Source organism: Polychytrium aggregatum (assembly GCF_025602895.1).
Source record: "Polychytrium aggregatum strain JEL109 chromosome Unknown BJ171scaffold_23, whole genome shotgun sequence".
NCBI classification, from domain to species: Eukaryota; Fungi; Chytridiomycota; class Chytridiomycetes; order Polychytriales; genus Polychytrium; species Polychytrium aggregatum.
The window spans coordinates 558,372-578,858 of record NW_026516225.1 but is presented as its reverse complement, the minus strand read 5'-3'; the positions used below and the strand labels follow the sequence as shown (position 1 = coordinate 578,858).

At 57.7% G+C, this 20,487-nt stretch overlaps 6 protein-coding genes across 6 annotated transcripts; 3 read left to right on the top strand and 3 right to left on the bottom strand.

Moving 5' to 3' along the window:
• Positions 1–636: 636 nt before the first annotated feature.
• On the bottom strand, positions 637–2,162 carry BJ171DRAFT_460227 (mannosyltransferase putative-domain-containing protein; the record flags this gene model as incomplete). Its single annotated transcript, XM_053108433.1, has 2 exons — positions 637–1,028; positions 1,289–2,162. 2 exons carry the CDS (start codon positions 2,160–2,162, stop codon positions 637–639), a joined length of 1,266 nt encoding a protein of 421 aa, XP_052965817.1.
• A 907-nt stretch (positions 2,163–3,069) lies between these two features.
• On the top strand, positions 3,070–3,994 carry BJ171DRAFT_475751 (uncharacterized protein; the record flags this gene model as incomplete). The annotated part of the gene is made up of 5 exons (XM_053108796.1): positions 3,070–3,085; positions 3,196–3,269; positions 3,308–3,475; positions 3,548–3,640; positions 3,704–3,994. 5 exons carry the CDS (start codon positions 3,070–3,072, stop codon positions 3,992–3,994), a joined length of 642 nt encoding a protein of 213 aa, XP_052965816.1.
• A 4,509-nt stretch (positions 3,995–8,503) lies between these two features.
• Positions 8,504–11,772, bottom strand: BJ171DRAFT_509430 (fatty acid desaturase-domain-containing protein). The gene is made up of 9 exons (XM_053111394.1): positions 11,680–11,772; positions 11,006–11,212; positions 10,706–10,801; positions 10,362–10,565; positions 10,137–10,229; positions 9,924–10,026; positions 9,367–9,703; positions 9,125–9,253; positions 8,504–9,010 (listed from the first exon to the last, which is right to left on the bottom strand). The coding sequence occupies exons 1-9, from the start codon at positions 11,696–11,698 to the stop codon at positions 8,819–8,821; spliced, it is 1,380 nt and encodes a 459-aa protein (XP_052965815.1). The 5' UTR covers positions 11,699–11,772; the 3' UTR covers positions 8,504–8,818.
• A 736-nt stretch (positions 11,773–12,508) lies between these two features.
• Positions 12,509–13,292, top strand: BJ171DRAFT_509428 (uncharacterized protein). Its single transcript, XM_053111393.1, has 2 exons — positions 12,509–12,849; positions 13,048–13,292. The coding sequence occupies exons 1-2, from the start codon at positions 12,628–12,630 to the stop codon at positions 13,144–13,146; spliced, it is 321 nt and encodes a 106-aa protein (XP_052965814.1). The 5' UTR covers positions 12,509–12,627; the 3' UTR covers positions 13,147–13,292.
• A 756-nt stretch (positions 13,293–14,048) lies between these two features.
• On the top strand, positions 14,049–17,725 carry BJ171DRAFT_599956 (uncharacterized protein; the record flags this gene model as incomplete). Its single annotated transcript, XM_053114970.1, has 2 exons — positions 14,049–16,791; positions 16,981–17,725. 2 exons carry the CDS (start codon positions 14,049–14,051, stop codon positions 17,607–17,609), a joined length of 3,372 nt encoding a protein of 1,123 aa, XP_052965813.1. The 3' UTR covers positions 17,610–17,725.
• BJ171DRAFT_509425 (uncharacterized protein) lies at positions 17,726–20,421 on the bottom strand. The gene is made up of 2 exons (XM_053111392.1): positions 18,855–20,421; positions 17,726–18,743 (listed from the first exon to the last, which is right to left on the bottom strand). Exons 1-2 carry the CDS (start codon positions 20,376–20,378, stop codon positions 17,919–17,921), a joined length of 2,349 nt encoding a protein of 782 aa, XP_052965812.1. The 5' UTR covers positions 20,379–20,421; the 3' UTR covers positions 17,726–17,918.
• Between the last annotated feature and the right edge of the window lie 66 nt (positions 20,422–20,487).

Sequence of the window (20,487 nt, the reverse complement as noted above, 5' to 3'; positions counted from 1 at the left end):
GAATATTTTGTTACCCAATGTTATCGCGCGCTGGCCATGACCATTCGCCAGACGGTGTGGAATCGCGACGTCAATGCGGCGCGCAACATGATCACAGTATGCAGGTCGATTGTGGAGATCGGAGAGCGACCGGCGGTCTTCACTCGGAGGCTGCCAAAGTGATCTGTTTTATTTCTTGTGGCTTTGCTTGACGCAAGCACAGCACATACTACCTGTTCATGGAAACGGCTATGTTGTCCCGTTTTTTTTCTGAATAAAGTGTACTCTGAGAAAGCGAGTCGCTTCCTGTCATCTTCTGCCGTCGGCTGCGAAAGCCTGCCTCCAGCTGGCCTTTCCACTCAAAACGGATCACCTTGGCTGCATCCGAGCAAAGCCATCGGTCGCCCCTCCGTCACCACAACTGCCCAGAGTGCTGAGCGAATCGCAATCTCCTGGGACTGGGCGCATGGCTCTTGTCTGTCGCCGTAATGCCTTGCCAACGGCGATCACAATGTCGGCCTCGCTGGACACGCTGTTTGTTCGTGGTGATGGAGAGGTGTATTCAGGGCCAAGGGAAAGATGACACTGGCTCAAACACAGAGGGTTTCGTTTCGTTTTTGCGCGTGCTGTAAACCGCGCTCGTTCAAGTTGCAAAAGTTAACTGCTGGGATTCAGACGATTCCATGTCCTTATCAAGCTGTGGGCTCTTTTCAAATACCTTCCCCTCAGTCTTCCAACCTGACTATGCGGGAGTGGAGGAACCATACAAAGCGGGGTCGTTTCTGTCTCCCAGCTCCAGCCGACATCAGTCCAGGTTGTGTCGACGGCCCAGTGCGTCAGGTTCATGGGCGACAGCACTTTGACTCGTTTGTTGACGACGATACCGCCGTTGATCCACAATGGGTCCATGTGCTCGTCGGGATGATAGAGGCTGCCGCAGATGCGACCTGTACCTTCTTCGAGATACCCAAGTGCTCCCCCGCCCGGCGGGTTGAAGTAATACGGCGATCCCATGGCCTCGAAGGCAACCCAGAACGTCTCCTTGTCGCCTGGTTGGTTGGTTGGTTGGTTGGTGTAGCAGCGAGTGGGAATAATGATGCGGAGTGTGACGATGTGTGAACGATCGTGAGCAATCGCAATCGGAATCCCATGGTGAATGTCGACCACCAACTCGATCCTCCTCACCGAGCCAACTGATATCCACCCGATCAATTGATCGATCATCTCGTCGAGTCCCATCACACAGCACACAGCACACAGCACACAGCACACAGCACACACCACACAGCACACACCACAGACTACGTACCGTGGAACACTGTGATAAAGTCCGAGTTGAAGTAGTCCGTGTTCATCAAGCAAATCAGCAGCAGCTCGTGGGCCGTGCGGGCCTTGTCAAGCACCACCACGCCAGAGTCCATCTCGTAGATGCTCAGGTGCCGGAAGATGCGGCCTTTCATGGCGTATTCGGAGGGCTCCCCGATGATGTTGCGGACGTAGCTGCTATATCGCCCCGTTTCGGCGTCAAACTGCATGCTGCGGTCCCGAAAGAACAGCGCTCCGGTCTGGAGATAGCCCTTGTGCTGAAACAGTACGCTTGGTTCCTGCAGGAACAGCGCATCGGCGTCCATGAAGATGACCTCGCGGAAGGTCGAGAGCAGGATCATGAGCGGCTTAATGAACCACCCGCTCACCTCCACGGGCCCGAGCATTGACGAGATATCGATGACGCTGATCCCACCGGCCCCGCCGATGCTGCGGAGCGTCTGGATCTTGTCGGCATCCAGATCGCCGCTGCCGTAATAGTACATCTCGATCGGGAGACTGCAGCCGAGTACTTCGCGAAGCGTCGTGACGAGGTGGAGGGCAAACCGATAGTGTGTGTTTCCCACCGAGATCACAATGCCGCGCTGGTCCCTGAAGCTCTGCAGCAGCTTTGGAACCGAGTTGATGCGACGGTCGTGGCGAAAGAACGGGAACAGGGTGCGTTCCAGCGATCCCAGGGCGGCTTCGACATCATGCAGCCTGGCATCTCCATCGGCCCGCACTGAAGCATCGGCATGTCTGCGTCCGCGTGCATCGTAGACAATCGAAAAGAGGTCTCGGAAGAGCCGACATCGCTGTGCAAGTCCACGCAAGTCGTTTCTCGCCAGCGAAGTGTTGCTTTCTCGGAACTCGGCCATGAGCACATCGAGCTTGGAGAGTGCTGGCCCGGGGCCGTCCACAGAGACTGGCTTGGGGGCCAATGCGGTGGATGGATAAGTCAGTAGTGGCCGATCTGGATGCGGGTCATGGAGTGGAGGAGGGCCTGCCATGGCAGTGACTTGGAGACTCTCCTCCAGGTCGATCGCAGAGATCCTGTCGATGAATTGGCGGCGGATCAGCGCTTGGTGATCCAGCTCGTCGCATGGCGAATCGCTCGTCAAGGTCCAGCAACCCAACAGCCCGGAATTCCGATATGATCAAGCAATGCGCATATTCCTGATGACTTTGTGACCGACACGTGGGAAACGACGATACCTCTGAAGCCCAATGTGCACCAAGCACAGCACAATGGAGATCAAGACCAGCAACATGCATCTCTTGAAGAAGACGATCAGGGGACGCACTAGCCTGAACGAGAGCATGGGCAGCTTCATGGTGCTGCTTCTAAGACGAATGCGATGTCGTCAGCTGATGTGTGAATGGTATGCGAATGGTGTGTGGGTGGTGTGCGAGGCTATGGATGCAATCGCACAGGTCGAATGAGACACAGTATGGTCGGATGATGCGTCGAAGTTCACAGGCTGAATTTGCGATCGAGGCGTGCTTCAACACGAATGGTGAATCCCATTCCGATGGATTGTACAGTCCTGCGCGAGGAATCGGCGGCCAGGCTGGGAGCCGCCAAATGAGCCCGGGGTTGAGACAAGTGCGAGCCGGCATTTGGCGGGAAACGGCGGGATGGGGGTGGCCGAAGTCATCCGAGGAGTGGTGTGATGCAGGTGGTGCAAGCGATGCGAGTGGTGAATGCGGTGCAGTCGGCGAAAGTTATAAAAGTGATGCAGGCGCACCAAGAAACAGCCGCCAGGGAACCCAGTGGGACAGACAATGCTCATTTGGCATCGTAACTGAGAGCGCCAAGCCGACGACAGAATGCGATCAACACGCAGCACTTTCCGAATAGGCAGGATCGACGAGATCATCCATGCGATCCATACTGACGATGGACGGCAGCGTGGTGGACCTTGCGGATCCTGGGCGTGGTGCGATACGGATTGCGCATCGACAGCATCCACAGCCAAGGAATGGTGAGCGTCGCTGATTGGTGGCATTCCGCCAATCACAGCTCGGGCTGATGATTCGATCCGCCACTGGATCGAGCCAGATTGGATACAAGGGCCAAGTCAGCAGCAAGGGAGACAATCCACAAGGCCCGGGTCTGGTCTCCCCGGCATCAGACACATCCCAATATCCCACCGTCCCAGCATCCCAACGTGCCAAGCCGACCCAGCAGGTCCGTCTCCTTCGATGGCCCAGAGCCCGTGCATGTCCACGATGCGCAACTCACCCCGCTCCCTGGTTGCAGATGGACGACCCCTTTGACGAGTTCCTCAGGCAAGCAGACCTGGCCAAATACAAGGATGTCTTCCTGGAGAACGAATACGACAGCGTCGACCTGGTGAGCGAACTCTGCAGCAGATGTCCTGTTGCATATCGCGGTGCTGACTGTTGGCCGCTTCAGCTGCTCGCCCTTGAGGTGTCTGACATGAAGGAGATTGGAATGAAGCCCGGCGCCATCAAGAAGCTCCAGATGGCGCAGAAGCAGCACGAGCAGACCCATACCCAAAGCGCAATCCCGACATCCTCGCAGACACACACACAGCCGCCACCCCAGTCCCAGCCCAACGAAGTCGTTGTTCAGGAGCCCACCAGAGTCCTCACTGCCAACGACTACGTTCCAGCGCACCCTCTGGATGGCTGGGTCTGCCAGAACAACTTTACGTCTCACGAAGTCTTCATCAGGTGGCGTTGATATCCAGCATCAGAGCGACACCACATTCGCCTGTTCCGCACCAACTGACCGACCGTCCTTCCCCAGCTACCGGGTCGAGAGCGACGCTGTCAATGCATCGTCGCTGCATGGGACCCTGGCCACAACCCCTCGAGGCCACACGGCGCTCCATCCATACCTCGACATCCAGTGTCTCTGCAACGGCATGGACTGGGAGCAGGGTTTCATCAACGGTCTCTACAAGTCCTGCGTCATCATCGTCATTCTCTCCGAGGACGGTCTGAAGCGCACCTTCAACGCACATGTCTGGCCCGACAATCAGTTCCTCGAGGTGGGTCGGGTGCTGATCGTGGTCTCGTTTGTCGAACCATAACTCACATTCACTCGTCCATCCACAGATCCAGCATGCCCTCAAGCTGATGCAAGACACCGCCGCCACCGACCACCCCGTCATCGTTCAGCCTGTCCTCATGTGGTCCACTCGCAAGTTCGGCGACGAGACCCTCAAGAAGGAGTATTTTCCGCCAGTTAACAAGTTCCCTGACTTTCCTCCGGCGCACAAATCCAGTCCACTCTTCGATAATCAGCCGATGACTGTCCAGCAGACATTCAAGGAGCTGTTCAAACTCCAAGCACTCAAGGCTGTCGATACAGCCGCTCTCAGACAGTAAGTGTGAATGTCTCCTTGTGGATACCACTTCCTATCGCTGACTCATGGTGCTTCCAGACTCGTTCCTGGGTTACGAGAGCTTGTCACCAAGACCAAGACTGCTGCAGACCAAGGAGCAACATACCACCAAGGCGGGCCCATCCAGCTCACTGCCGAACAAGACTTGCTCCTGCGATCCCTCCTCGATCCCATCGACTCGACCCTGGACAGAAGGGCACTCGAGGATCTGTATGTCGAGGGCACCCGCCAGTGGCTGTTTGACCAAACAACCGACTGGGTCAACCAGGACACCACCGACACTGTCCTGTGGGTCAATGCCGTTGCTGGAGTGGGCAAGTCTGTCGCAGCCGCCCAGATCGCCAACATCCTCACAGCCACCAACCAGCTGGTGTCGGCGCTGTTCCTCAAGTACAACGATGTCCGCAAGAGCGATCCACGAATTGTGTTGAACACCATCGCATACGGTCTGTGCAAATGGTACTCGCCGATCGGCCGCAAGCTCCTCGATGCTGGCCACACCAAGGACGACCTCGATAAGATGAGCATCCCCGATCTGTTCAAGGCCGTGATTGAGGATCCACTCGAAGCCATTGGCGACTACAGACCCAAGGGATCGGTGATGATCCTGGTGGATGCACTCGACGAGTGTTCTCCGCGCGACCAGCTGCTCAGTCTGCTTGCCTGGCGCTTTGTCGAGCTGAACAAGACCCGTCCGTGGCTCAAGCTGCTGCTGACATCTCGTCCCGAGGAGGACATCAAGGCAGCATTCGATGGAGTCCCGACCAAGACGATCGAGCCCTCGAGCGAGGAGAACATCCGCGACCTCGAGGTGTTCATCCACCACCGACTTCGAGTGTATGACATTCTCAGTGACTCGAACCGCACCGAGGCAGTCGCCATCCTGCTGGACCAGTCCAAGACATTCGTGTGGATCAACCTGATCCTCAACACCGTCGACGCAGCATCCACAGACGGCCCAGTGACACTCGCCACGATCAAGGACATCAACGACAGCGCCGCCGATGTCGGCCAGTTGTACCACAAGACATTCGCCAAGATCCACTCGCAATCGAGCCACCCGGCCGAGCTGGTCACGGTGGTGTCGGCAATCACCACGGCCCAGTCGATCCTGACCCCGCAGATCATCGCCGATGTGTTTGGACTCGAGATCGGCGTCGTTCGCGAGTGTCTCAAGAGCCTCAGTCTGGTCCTCGATCCTGGCGCCAATGGACTGGGTCCCCGAGACAGCCAGTCCACCAACACCGAGGTCAAGTTCAACCACAAGTCGGTGGCGGACTATCTCCTCGGCGATGCATCGACTGGCCATCAGTGGCATGTGTCGACCTCGTTCCACACGGTGTTTGCCAAGGGATGTCTCGGAGTGATCCTCTCGCACGAGCCGGTGATCAACATCTGCGAGATCTACGACTTTCACGACAAGATCGCTGACCTAGAGGACAGGGTTGCAGCCAAGATCACACCGTCGCTGCGATACAGCGTCGCCCACTGGATCACACACTTTGTGTGGTGTGTGGACGGAGTGGCCGAGTCGAGTCCGGTGTGGCAGTCGGCCGAGATGGTCGATGTGGCAGCGGTGCTCACTCGGTTCGTCAAGACACATGTGTTCTTCTGGCTCGAGTGTGGGTCGCTCACACATGTGGTCAAGCCGATCATCGAGCAACTGGCTGTGCTGCGAGGAGTGATCGCCAAGGCACCCAGCACCATCGTCGACGACACCACGAAGGAACTGGTCAAGGACACGTATCGATTCATCCGCGAGTTTGCCGATCCGATCATCAAGAGTGCACCACAGGTGTACAACTCGGGATATGCATTCACACCGAAGGAGACGGCGATCTACAAGACATATGCCACCCAGCTCGAGGACAAGATCCCGTTCCTGGTCACGGCTGGTCCAGCACCCACCTGGGATCCGTGTGAGATGACAATTATTGGACAGGGACACACTTTTTCATCGGTCGCCATTGCACCCGATGGCAAGTGGATTGTCTCTGGCTCTGGTGACAACACCATCAAGATCTGGGACTCTACCACGGGCCAGCTGAAGATCACTCTCGAAGGACATACGGATAATGTCAACTCCGTGGTGATCTCGCCAGATGGCAGGTGGATCGCCTCTGGTTCGGATGACAAGACTATCAAGTTGTGGGATGCCACCACGGGCCAAGTGAAGCACACCCTCGAAGGGCATCACAACTGGGTAAATGCCACGGCTGCATCACCCGACGGCAAGTGGGCTGTGTCTGGCTCTTGGGACAAGACCGTCAGGGTATGGGATATCACCACGGGCCAGGTCTGGCTCACTCTCGAAGGACACACGGGTCCGGTCAACTCTGTGGCGATTTCGCCCGACGGACAGTGGGTCGTCTCTGGCTCACTCGATGAGACTATCAAGGTATGGGACCTCACCGCTGGCCAGCTGAAGCGCACACTCAAAGGACACTCAAGTTCGGTTAACTCCGTGGCAATCTCGCCTGATGGCAAGTGGATCGTGTCTGGCTCCGACGATACCACTGTCAAGGTGTGGGATGCAGATACAGGTGATCTACATCATACTTTCGAGGGACACTCATCGATTGTGACCGCTGTGGCCGTCTCGCCCGACGGCGAGTGGATTTCGTCCGGCTCAGGTGACAGCACCATCAGGGTGTGGGAAGCCACCACCGGCCAACTGAAGCACATCCTCGAGGGACACACATCCTCCGTTTCTTCAGTGTCAGTCTCGTCCGACGGGAAGTGGATGGTTTCTGGATCGCTCGACGAGACCATCAAGGTGTGGGACGTTGTCACGGATACGCCGCAATTGACTCTTGAAGGCCACTCTGACTGGGTGAGCTCTGCCACCATCTCCCCCGATGGCAAATGGATAGTATCTGGGGCGCTCGATGGGTCTACGATTGTATGGGATGCCGCCACTGGCCGTCTCATGCAGACTCTTGAGGGCCACCAACAGGGAGTAACATCCGTCGCCATTCGTCCGGATGGGAATGCAATCACAACTCACGACAACGGAGGCAACACCATCGTCTGGGTGCTTCGCGGCAACAGATTTATTCGCTCCACCGATCTCGACTGCGACCATGTTGCTGCGTCGGACCCGCCAATCGCATCGGAATGGATTGAGATCGACCGGAATAGCGCCCCGCAATGGCTCCGCCACAGAATCCATGCCATCAAAGTGCCACATTCCTTCTTCGCGTGGAGCAACAGTGATGGAAGTGATATGCGACTCTTCACCGCTAACGATGGATTGGCCATGATGAGTATTACGTTGCCATCCCACCCCATCATTATCCGGGTGAGTTCTCGTGCCGCATCGGATTCCTTGGCCTGTGCTGGCACCTGCATTGCTGACCACCACTGACAACCTCACATCGACAGCCGATCGATCCGAGCGCCCCTTCAACTCCAGCCCAGTCCGCCGCCAATGATCGGGGCGAGTAGTGTGGTGGTCATCGGGCTGTAGGATGATTATCGAGCTCCACTGCCGCCCAGTTTCGGAGTTAATAGCCACAATCAAAGCCACTGCGAATTCATTCGCGGTGCCATTGAAGAATGCTCCAGAGTGTGCGGTCCACGAGCAGCGTCGTTGCGGGACGGATGTTAGCGGGTTCATGGGCAGGCTAGAAATCAGAGCTGGAAGGGCCGCAGATGTCGCGATAGGTTCGATGCCTCAGATCTCTCCCCATCGGTGGGTGAATCCGGATCGAGGCGGAGCGCACGTTGATTATCCTGGGTGTGATGTGCCAGCGAATCGGTATGACACGGGCACCGCACAGCCACATCTTGTGCATGGGATCGAGAGTTGTTGGCTTGGCTTGGCTTGGCTTGTCGTCGCAATCGTCTCCATCTCGGCCGTGGCAAGTGCCTGGGCATCATCGGACTGATATCGCTGGTACGGTACAATTCGTCGATCCTCATCCATTTCACCGGAGCAAGGCATATGTGCTGTCGCAACGAGCGCCCACTCCCCATTACACAGAATACAGGGTGATGTTCCCAACGGAGAGTCGTCGTTTGCTATTGCAGGCCGCTCTATTACCGAACCAAAAAAAACATCGTCAAGCTATGTTGCAGAGCTCCTTCTGTTATTCGGATCGCTGATGGAAAGCGTAAGGGGTAGGGAGGAGGGGAAAAGAAGAAAATCGCGGTCCCTATTGCTTCATCTGAGCAATCTTGACAGACATCTTGCCGATGACGCCCAAACGGCTGACAACCTCCTGGATGCCACCCGAAAACGACGTTGAGTGGTACGGGATGCCGTACTTTTTGCAGACGGCCATGACATCGGGGGCGGTCTTGCCGATGTGGTGGCGAGGAATGGTGGGGAAAAGATGGTGCTCGATCTTTGAGGTGGAGTCCGTGATCGAGGAGGGGGGGGGTGGTTAGCTCAGTAGCATGAGTGCTTACGACGTAGCGGCAGCAGCGAGCGGGAGGGCTTTGCTTGGCACAACACATACCTGGAAGTTCAAACCACCGGTAAACCAGTTGTTGAAATGGGTCGGGGTGACGTTGCGGCCAGTGTCGACCTGCAGTTGGTAGAACTCAATGTCCTTGCCGGTGACGTCGTCGTAGATGGACATGCCGTTCTGGATCCAGGAATTGATTGACGTGGTAGAAAGTCAGTCAGTCATTTGCATGGGATGCGCAAAGGGGGGTAGTAGTTGATCGAGGCGTGAACGGGCCTGGTGGTGCTACTCACATGGTTGAGCGAGAAGACTGAGGCCAGGAACAGGCCACCAACGGTCTGTGACAAGAGGATGTACAGGAGGGCGTGCAGAGGCGACAAGAAGTAGAAGGCGGTGCCCAGGTACCAGACCCAGTGGATCGCCAGCGTCGATCGCTCGATAAGCAGCATGGTGGGGTCCGAGACGACGCATTCGGAGTGGCCGGGAAGGACGAACAGAATGGAGTGCAGCGCCCAGGGGATGCGGGCCAGCGACAGGATCGGGAAGTAGAGGATCGACTGGCGAGAAACCAGGAAGCGGGCGACGGTGTCATCCTTGAAGTCGCTGAAGAGTTCGAGGGCATGCTCGGACCTGGAGCAAGACGGCATGGTGCGCATCATTAGCTACCGTTGGTGTCGTTCCCGGGGTGAGATGCTCCTGCAAAGCCGTTCTGTAACGACATGGCCCATGCGGGGGCTTGCCTCCGCTGATATGGCCGCGTAATACGACCGACAGTGTGAAGCAGAAAGAGGATCAACACGAAACGGAGCAGGATCAATGGCGGCCGATGACGGGACGGCCGACTGCTTACCAGGCGAGATAAGGCATCGTGTCGATATCGGGGTCCTGCTGATGGATGTTGGGGGCGCTGTGGTGGGTGCAGTGCTTGTTTTTCCACCAAGCGACGGAAAAACCTGAGGACGACCAGAATGGATCAGCCGCAGGCTCTCAAGAACGGGTCTGCTGTACCGAGAGTTTGCCGAGGATGAGCGAGGATGAGCAAGGGGTCGCCGCGAATGCGTACCTTGGGCAACGTTGCCGATGACATAGCCAAAGGCGTTGTTGATAGCACGATTCTCGAAGACCTGGTGGTGCAAAAAGTCGTGGGCGAGCCAGCCTGTGGGAGGGAGCAGGAGGCAAAAAAAGCAGCAGAGATGAGGATATCGCAAAGACCCAGAAAGCGCGGGCAGAGACAGCGGAATCGCGCAAGACACCGGATGACAAAGTCGGCAATGGACGAGATCCTTACCGCACTGCTGCAAAAAGAGGCCCATGCACACGGCCGCAAAAACGATTCCGACAAGGTTGTTGCCCAGATAAGCCAAGGTGCCCAAGGAGGCAGACAGGAGCGCCAGATTGCTGAGGATCTTGTAGGCGTAGAAGAGCTTGCTGGACTTGAAGTAGCCTGCTTTCTCGAACTTGGCGCGAAGCTGCTTGATCTCGTGGGCGAAATCTAGTTGGTGATGCAGAGCAGCAGAGGGCGCACCCGGACCGCAATAGCTGGATAGTTAGCCCGAGACGAACAATAGGAGGATAAAGCGACAGTATGGGTGCAGCAGACCAGACGAGCGCGACAGAGGACGAGGGACCCACCATTCTGCTTGGAGGGCTCTCCGTCCTTGAGATCTCCGACGTAAAAGTTGGCCAGAGTCTCGTAGGCGGACTCGGGATGGAACACCTCAAAGGCAGCTATGGGTCGTGGGCGGTAAGCAAAGACGAACGGTATGAGCGGATGAGAAAGCCAAGCCCGAGATGGCGAGAGAGCAACTGCGACGATACAACGACGATACAACGACGATACAACGACGATACAACGACGATACAACGACGATACGATACAACGACGATACAACGACGATACGATACAACGACAGACACGACAGGCATACATACAGGAGGCATCTTTGCCCATCTGGGAGATGATCACGGCACCACCAGGATGCCAGCGAACAAAATCGCCGCCGACATCGTAAACCTTGCCGTCGATGACGATGTAGACAGGGCCCTTGGTCGAGGCGCCTTTGACGTTGAATTCCTTGGGGCGAGATTCATCGATCTCGGCCCAGGTGAACTGGCGCACGGCCGAGGAAGATTTCTTGGCTGAAAACAGGGACGGTGCACAGCGCCGGTTGGCGTTGGATCGCCATCCCGGGGATGGCGTAGAGGGCGGGAGGAATCGATCGCAGGACGATGCCAGGCAGTTGATCACGGAACAAAGCCACGGGTTTGGTTGCAGGGATCAATGTGACAGAACACGATCGAGCCAGGGACGATCGGGCACGGGATTGCAGCCCGAGGAGAGCGATCCGCATAGCAGCGGAGACGGAGGAGGCAGAAGCAGGATGATCAGAAGCAAGCCAGTAAGGGGGGGGGAATAGCGGTGTGATGGAGCAGCTTTTGGATGACGGAGCGGCGAGATCCAGGAGAGCAGCTCACTGGGGAGAGCTCATTGGAGAGCTCCGAGGTGGTCAAGATACTGGCAGGCCCGCAGTGGTTTGCGAGTAAGCCTTGCAAGTAGCGCTTTGCAAGCATCGACCAACAGGCACTCGCAGGAAACACATCCGTACCAGCGGGGGTTTGGCACATGGATGCGATGCAGCAACGGAGACGGATAAGGCAGAACGACGGATGGGTCTGAGACGCTGGTCGGTACTCCTTTGGCAACCCAGTTCGCAGGCGGGAAAGGCGGCGGGAGCCAGGCTATATACCCGAAACAGGGGGGCTGCTGGATCTGGAACGACATGGTCGGCAGGGCAGCACAGCACAAACGGACACGGAAAAAAAAAAGTTTGGCCGAGCAAGCAACAACAGCGACAGTGGACACAGAGACAGTCGCTGATGGGCCACGGGAGAGCGGGCGGCTTGCGATGCGATGCGAGTCACGGCAAGGGAGACGGGCATTGCGCTATCGCAGCAAGGCCGGCGAGTTTTGGGGGGGGGTGCTGGTGGGAGTGGGATCAAAGCGGTTGTCGCAATGGGGCAGAGCCATCAGGGCAGTCGTCGCGGTAGTCGTCGTGATAGTCGTCGTGGTAGTCGTCGTGATAGTCGTCGTGATAGTCGTGATCGCTCCTGCGACTGCTGTTGTTGCCGCAGCGTCTGTTCGGCGGATACAGCCACTCCAACTACCATTGTTTGCACTGCCCCAATCAACTCTCTGCACTGCGCGAGTGAATGCCTTCTTTCCTCCTTGTCGAGCCGTCGCACCGCCCTGACAAGGCCCGTGTGGTGCCAGCACACAGAAGACGTGCACAGAACACTCGCACAGAACATTCCACAGAACACATGCACAAAAGGCGTCGCCGGATCGATCCACAGTCACGTGCTGCTTCTGCGTTTTCTTCCTGCACACACACACACCCATGCCTCCATCGCCTGCGATCCAGCGCTTCTGTCGCATCACAGTCCCAAGGTCGACTGCCCAGCCCAGATCAAGCATCTTTGGCCACACCACCATCGAGCATCCCCACGCTCCTCCGTCGATACCAGCTCCTCGCTCTGCGCGTGATCCGCCGTCAATGAACAGCCTCCTGCGGTCCCTGCACACGTCGTGCTCTGCCCTGGCCCGGCATTCCGTATCGCCGCTGGTCTCGTCGCTGCGGTCGCCGGCTCCTGCCTCGCTCGGCTCGCTCGTCCCGATCCGGGGATCAAAGTACAGCTCCAATGAAGGAAAAAAGCTCCCAGGATACATCCTGCCCAAGCAAAAGGCCAAGACCAACATCCTCAAAACCATGATCAGGGTCAGTCGCTCGCTGGATGGTGTCCTCCATCGCTTGGTGGTGTCCTCCATCACGAGGCCATATCCAGGGCGCCATCTTAGTTCAGCAATACAGCAATACAGCAATACAGCAATATACGCCGACTGCATCCCGCCCGCAGCCCAGCTTCTCCTCCGGTCATCGATACTAACATTGCACATCCCCTTTCTCTACTGTTAGGCCCGATGGTTCCGCATGAGAATCGGAAAGCAGGGACAGCGGCCCAGACGACCGGGATACGGCCACAATGACTCGATTCTCTCCAAGATGAACATTTAATCCAATAAAGCAGCATCTGCACTCAATCGCCTGGAATCGATGGGATAGCCGCTGGGATAGCCGCTGGGATAGCCGATGGGATAGCCGATGGGATAGCCAATTGCCGACGGAACTCAGACTCGCAGCATATCGCAAACATGTGGCAGTCGCATCCGAATAATGCGGGCGATCAACGATCCCACGGTGTGTCTTGGGTCGTTTTGCGTGTGCGATCCAAAGCGGCAGCGGACATCAGATCGATGATGCCTGGCCGTCCACATCCTCTCTGTCCATCCGAGAATACCCTGAACGATACCAGCGCTCTCGCCTGGCTCTGGGTTATTCCCCATCTTTGATCCTGCTAGCCAAACAGGCACAGTATCAGTCGCACCTTCCACCTCTCTCTCGGGCCATCTGGTTGCTCACCAGGCCTGTCCTCTGCACTCTCTCTCTCTGCCGCAGTTGCGACTGCAGCATTCTCCAGCAAGCAGCGCCGCAGAGGCGGGAGAGCCAATCATGCGACAATGCACCAGCCGCACAACTCTCCCCGCGCTTATTCGGAGTGATCCACCTTCGAGAAAGCTATACCTCCTCTTTTTGTGCAATCCCTTGGTCGCCTGCATCGCAAATCGAGCGATTCTGGCTCCAATTGTGCCAGCGTTTTGCGTGGCCGTTACCCTTGCTCACGCTCGCATTCCCTCTCCCTTCGCTCGCATTGTCCCTTCGTTTTTTACCGTCGCGGCGTCTGAATCCCACAGTCCACCAAAATCCAGGTTGTCGCCCTCGCATCCTTTCTCCGTCGAGGTGCTCGCCGACCCATCCATCCTTCTCCCGCGATTCTCACGATCCGCTCGCTTGGACCCGATCCGTCGTTTCGCATCGACCAGGCCGTGGCTATCGCACCTCGCCTTCATCCGTTCGCCATGCGCCCGACCCTCAAGACTGCCGCCTCGCCAAGCAAGAACCGGCGCCCAAAGTCGCCCCTCGGCAACAAAAAGACCCGGCTTGTTCAAAAGTCCCTCAACAAAAAGACCGACGAGCTCGTCAAGGCCGCCAATGTCCTCAGCGAAAAACTCAAGCGGCTGCATCTCCGGGACACCCGAACGTCGTCCAGCAGCTCTCACAGCCACCACAAGCACTCCGATGACGATTCGGCGCGTAGCAGTCGAGACGGCCGCGATTCGAGAACGAGCCTCAGAGAATCTTCCTCTCGCCACCATAGATCAAGCGATGCCCATCGACGCAGCAGTGATTCCCATAGACGCAGCAGCGATGCCCATAAACGCAGCAGCGACGGCCATCGACGCAGCAGCGATGGGCATCGACACAGTTCCCACCGGAGAGCCGAGCGCGAGAGTCATGACCAGGACCCGTTTGGCCACAGCAACTCGCCCAGAGCTCATCGTCGCTCCATCTCCTCGCCCGAGCGACGAGCCGGTAATCACTCGTCCATCTTTGCAAACCACGGCTACGACGACGTCACGCCCACCACCCGAGCCACATTCGTGGACATTCCCGCCCCGTCTGCAATCGTACCGGCTGTCTCTCCTCTGCCCTTGGCCTCGCCTGCTTTGGGCCATCCCTCACCGCAGCATCGCGCCGACGGCTCAGTACTTCAGTTTCCCAGCCCTGCTGCGAGGCATGATCTCTCGGCACATACCGCCCTGCCCGATCCTGGCCTCACTGCTGCCTACCACCACCTCGAGAAAGAGTATCTGGGCCTCCAGAGCCAGAATGCCTACTTTCAGGGCCAGCTTCACGACCAGGACAGCAAGATCAAGTCGCTCGAGACAGAGCTGCAGCGGCTACGAAGCGCACCGCCGCAGGTGCAGTCGTCTCCAGCCGACGCCTTCCAAAAGATGAGACTCCTCACGCTGGAGCGAGACCACGCCGCGCTGCAGAGCGAGGTGGAGGTGCTCCGAGCCGTCAAGGAACAACTCAAGGAGGAAAAGAAAGAAAAGTCCAAGGCCAAGGAGCAGCTCGAGGCCACCCAGAAAGAGCTCTACGAGGCCCAGATGAAGCACTCGCGCTCTGCAATGGAGATGAAGTCGCTGCTCGAGCAGACCGAGATCCTGCGCCGCGAAAACCGCCGACTGGTCGACCAGCAGGACCAGCTCAAGAAGCAGCTCGTTTCGATGGAGAATGCCCAGCGCGAGCCGCTCTGCCAAGAGATCGACGAGGGCCTGCGCATGCGCATCTCCAAGAACATTGTCCAGGAGATCCGCCGGGTCCAGGAAGTCGACCTCTTTCTCAAGGAAAAGGACGTGCGCTGGTCCTTCTGCATCGAAGCGCTGCTCGAGGGTCTCGAGAAGCTCCGGTTCACCGTCGCGAACGGGAATCCCGCAGTCATCAAGCTCATCGCCGAGATGACTAGCGTCTTTGGCACCGTCTCCGAGGGCATGTTTGGGATCATCAAGGAGGCCAAGGACGTGGACCAGAAAATAGCCCGGCTTCGCGAGGACAGCAAACGTGTGCGGGAAGAGGCCGAGCGTGTTGTGCGGGAGCTCAACGAAAGGTATCTGCAAGATCGGCAAGAGCTGCAGCGGCTCAACTCGGATCTGCGCAAAGAGCTCGACGAGAAGCATGGCGAGACCAAGAAGACCAAGAAGCAGCAGAAGCAGCAGCGGTCGCAGGAGCAGCTCCACTTCCAAAATCTGCTGGAGGAGCAGCGGCAGCGCTTCCAAAAGCAGTTCGGGGACCTCGAGCAGGAGATGCGGTCGCGCGAAGAAGCTCTGCAAGCCGAGAGCCGAAAGCATGTGGAGTTGATCGAGGCCCGTGAGAAGGAACTGATCCGCCGAGAAAACGAGGCGCGCGATGTCATGATGCAGCTGGATGCTCGAGAAGCCCAGCTCGCGACGGCAAATGCCAATGCGAACGCCGCTCTGGCAGCCATCCAGCAGCAACAACAGCAACAGCAACAGCAGCAGCAGCAGCAGCGGCATCAACGAGCTCATTCCCAGCGGGCCAGGCAGAGATCAAATCGGTCGGACTCGTCGTCGTCGAGCTGCACCAACTCGCTCGCTGAGCCCCCGCACGCCTCGAACCCATCCCAGGACCTCGAGAAGCAGCTCTATGCCGCGAGCTACGACCAAGCCGCGCCCTCGACAGTGACCTATATGAGGCAGATCGAAGAGCTGACCGCGATGAACCTTGGCCTCAAAAAGAACGAGGAGCAGCTGGAACGCACCATCCAGGAGTGGAAGAAAGAAAATGCCTCGCTCCGGGAGCTGGTTGCCAAGTACGAGAACAACCCGCGGGAAGACGAGGCCGAGATCACCCGGCTCTGCCGCACCATCCAGACGCTCGAGATCAAGCTCGAAGACGAGAAGCTGCGGACGAAAAAGTCCATGGAGCTGATAAAGCAGCTCAAGTCGGAATTGGAAATGCTCAAGGCCGGGGCTGTGGACTCGAATCTCCGGCGGTCCAGCTCGACAGAATCGTTCCATCTTCAGTCCGACATTCTGAAGGAGCTCCAGAGTCTCGTCAAGGCCAAGCTTGAGGTGCTGCACCGCGGCAGCACTCCCACTTCCAGTTCCAGCCCCAAGGCAACGAGCGGCAGCTCGCCCCAGGCGCGGCTTTCGCCAGAGTGGCCCGGCGTCGAGGATGTCCTTCGTGAGAACCAGTATATCGCAAAGCGGCTAAAGGAGCTGGGGGACATGATCGAAGGTAAGCGTCAGCAGCGGCCGGCACAATGGCACGGAGGACCTGTTGTCAGACTCGCTTGCTTGATATCTGCCATGAGCCAGCTTCTGGAACCATAAGACAGTCTCGACAACGGTTGCGGAACACGCATCACTCCTGGAGCCGTGCTAACAGTGTACGGCCTCTCCTCGTCATCGAACGTCAATCCGACAGAGCAAGTGGCTCAGTCGGAACAGCTCAGGGCCGCCAATCGGCAGCTCTCGGAAGCGCTTCAACAGACCCGGAGCAAAGTCAGGACAAGAGAGTCTCAGTGGGTAGCAAAATACCAGCGGTCCGTCGAGGAGAGCCTCAAGATCACCGAGCAATACCAGGGACTCGAAGGCCTCTTGGGCGACTACGAGAAGCAATTTGAGACCATCTTCATGCTTGCTCGAGACTACTTTGCTGCCATCGGCGAGCCCTCGAATGCCCCCCATGTGGGCATGCAAGCCCCGGCGGCGACAACTTTTGAGCACCCGCTCCCGTTCACGTCACACTTCACCCATCTCCATGCCCTCTACACAAGCTCCAGGCACAGCGCCGCGCATCTTCAGCAGAAGCTCACCGAAGACGCAAAGGCCCTCGAGCAGCTGCAGGATCAGCTCGAGTCCGAGAGAGCCACATGCAGCGCCAAAACACAGCTTGTCTCGGAGCTCAGCGACCAATACGAAACAACCAAGATGAGGGTCATCCAGCTCGAACAGCAGACCAAGAGCCTTGAGGAGCAAAAGTGCGAAGCTGAGCGCAAGCTCAAGCGCATCGTCAGTGGCTACCAAGTACTCTTGACCGGGGCCAAGTCATAGTAGACAGGGAGGCAGAGAGAAAGAGATGGAGAGAGCGCCCAATGGTGTCTCGATCCGTTTACAGCCCATCAATAAAACACGGGACACCACGGATTTTGGTTGTTGAACAAATAGTTTGTTGCCTCCAAACATCGTGCGCTGGGAATGGCCGTTCGCCACACTGGACTTTTGCACTCTGGCCCATGGTTTCCACCGACCAATCGCCATGAACGATGATCGAGTTACACCCGGACCATGTTCCTGGCTGAGTTGATGCTGCTGTTCTGGAATGTGCTGGGCAAACTGTTTCCAGTGGAAAGTTTCCTTGGATCATCTTAATTGGGCTGTATTTGATGCTGGCTGGTGATGGCGACCACCGAAACGGCCAGAGGACACTGGCTGCCCCGGCTTCTGAGATACATATGCACCTTGCCAGGCGTCGAGCTTCTGGTACAGCGAGTAGCGCAGCCTTCGCGGCAGATTGAGGCGAGCAACGCTCTTGGAGAGTCTCATGAGGCCGTCTTCGTCCAGGTGCGAGCACCGCGCAGCAACGATCTGAGCCATGTCGGCGTCGCTGATGCGCATATGGGGCCGGCAAGCGAGATGCAGCTCCAGGAGTTCGTTGATCAAGGCCGGAGCCACTCTGGAGATGCGTTCGTGCGTCAGGGCGGTACATATCACCTCGAGATCGTGGGTTGCGATTGGCTCGATGATCATCAGACAGTTGGCCAGCATCACCAACATGGACGGATCCAGGTTCTTGATCTTTGGTCTGAGTCGGCCCACAATATCCTGCCAAAGCCCAATGGGATATCGGGGATGCTTGGAAAAAAGCTTGAGCAGCCCAATGAGATCCGCAGGTGTGATGAATCGTTGTCGTGCCGATGAGAGGGAGATTTGGACGGCCTGGAGGAACCGTGGCCCGCACAGCTCAAGCTCGGAATCCGATTCGAGCCATTTTGTCAGTTGCCTGGGGCTCACTCGGTCCATCTCCTCGACTCGGATGGCCTCCACCATGGATCGCACTTGTGGAAGCACCACCCCGGTTGTCTGCAGGCCCGCCTCGAGCAGGTTTCTGATGTTATCCAGCTTGACATCCGCGAGCATGGACGGTGCCACGTCCTTGGTGCCCCTGAGCAAATCCGCATGGACGCCCTATCGGATCAAGCGAGTGAGTAAGTATCGCCATCGCAGCAAGTAGCGGTTGATGGCTAGCAGATGCAGCAACATATCTGCCAGCAGTGCCGGAATGGAATAGAGACAAACCTGATGACTGCCGCAGAGCTCCACCAGCTGAGCAAGCTCTTCAGGATCGTCGACTTGCATCAGCGCCGCATACTCACGGATGCGATCCAGCCGGTCCCGCAAGGCATCGGCGTCGTACATGCTCAAGTCCATATCCGAGAACAGCCGGAAGCAGAGGGCCAGTTCCTGGACAGAAAACGATGTCAACTCGCGGTCCAGAATACACAAGAGGTCCCCTCGTATACGCTGTCCGGGCGCCGATAGCATCGATGGGGTAGGGCTTGATCGATCCTCCAGTTTGAAAAGCAGATAAGCCAGGCGGGCCAGGGCCGGCGGTGGGATTCCATGGACGTTCTCGATGGCGAGCACGGCTTGTGTCAGCGCGGGGTGCTCCTTCCCGCGAATCGTAAACGCAAACAAGAGCATGATTTGCTCTGTGCGAGAAAGGGTTGGCAATCTCAGGGATACAGCCTCCTCGACTTGGGCGCAGATGTGGGTCTGCTCGAGGCTCCCAAAGACATCCAGGGCATCGAGCAGGCAGCTGGTGGGGAAGGCCGGCAGACAGTCCTTCACGGTAACCCACAGCCGAGCTGTGAAGGTACCGACAAAGCCGGGCTGCAAAAGTGAGCCCAGACGACACCACGATTTCCAGCTTGCGATCGTCCTTGCTGCCTGCGACGGCGACATACTGCCGTGGTGTTCAAACAGCATGGCTCCAAAGAGAGGCTCGACACAAATGTTGACTCGAGACATGCACGGCAGAATCGAAAGGAGAGCCGGCCGGCTGAATTGATCGAGGTGCTGCAAGACATGGCGGCCGATGGCGGGCCAGTCGGCGACATCCAGGTTGTGGGCTGCGTGAAAGTTGATGATGATATCGAGTGCTTCCGTGTCGGCACCGTCGAGGTTGATTTGGCTCACGGCGCTGCGGACAAGATCAACCACGTCGGAGCACAGGGATGGATCGGCCCCAGGAATGCGCAAAACCTTCAGCAGAGCTGTTGCATCATCCAGGCTGAGCGGAGAACGCATTTGCCGCATCTGGCCAAGGGACGAGTGCAGAGCCGACATGAGGATCCGGTGCAGATCCGGGGTGATCTGGCCAAGAAAGTCGAGGGCCAGGGCAGCCCTGCAAAGACAGCGGAGGTCGTCCGTTGCCGAGAGACTGGCCTTGACAGCGCTGGTCAGCTCGTCGAGCACATTCCGTTCCCAGTGGTTGAGACGCTCTGGGATCGAGCGATCGTGCTCGCATGCCTTCACGAAGCGGTCCAGAGCCTCGATGGTCTCGGTGGGGGTCATGCACAGGATGCTGCTGAGAAGCGGCAGGTTGCTCTTTTGGAATTGGGCGAACCATATGAGCGAGTTTGACGAGTATTCGCCGATGGGAGAGCGGGCCGAATAGCTCCGGATGCCGGCCCTGTCGAGGTTTGAGCCAGGGCCGGTCGGATGGAGGCCAGCGCAGAGTTGGACCAGGAACATAGCACTGGTTGGCAAGGGCCGAGCAGGTGCCCTGGAGGCATAGCGCCGAGCCAAGGCGAGCTGCATGAGCCGGCGGCTGGGTTGGGATGGGGACGATGAAATGTCAAAGTCCAAAGGCAAACCAGGCCGGGAAGCGATGGGAGCAGCACCGCCAACCATGCAAACGCATGGTTCC

Excerpts from the sequence above, each read along its gene's own strand:
- BJ171DRAFT_509430 (XM_053111394.1), bottom strand. Across the intron at positions 10,802-11,005 it reads GATGGGCAAAGATGCCTCCT|CTGCCTTTGAGGTGTTCCAT; the intron begins GTATGTATGCCT and ends CACGACCCATAG. Across the intron at positions 10,230-10,361 it reads CCTCTTTTTGCAGCAGTGCG|GCTGGCTCGCCCACGACTTT; the intron begins GTAAGGATCTCG and ends TCCCTCCCACAG.
- BJ171DRAFT_509428 (XM_053111393.1), top strand. The coding sequence starts at position 12,628 with ATGAACAGCCTCCTGCGGTCCCTGCACACGTCGTGCTCTGCCCTGGCC. Across the intron at positions 12,850-13,047 it reads TCCTCAAAACCATGATCAGG|GCCCGATGGTTCCGCATGAG; the intron begins GTCAGTCGCTCG and ends CTCTACTGTTAG.
- BJ171DRAFT_509425 (XM_053111392.1), bottom strand. The coding sequence starts at position 20,378 with ATGCAGCTCGCCTTGGCTCGGCGCTATGCCTCCAGGGCACCTGCTCGG. Across the intron at positions 18,744-18,854 it reads AGCTCTGCGGCAGTCATCAG|GGCGTCCATGCGGATTTGCT; the intron begins GTTTGTCTCTAT and ends TTGATCCGATAG.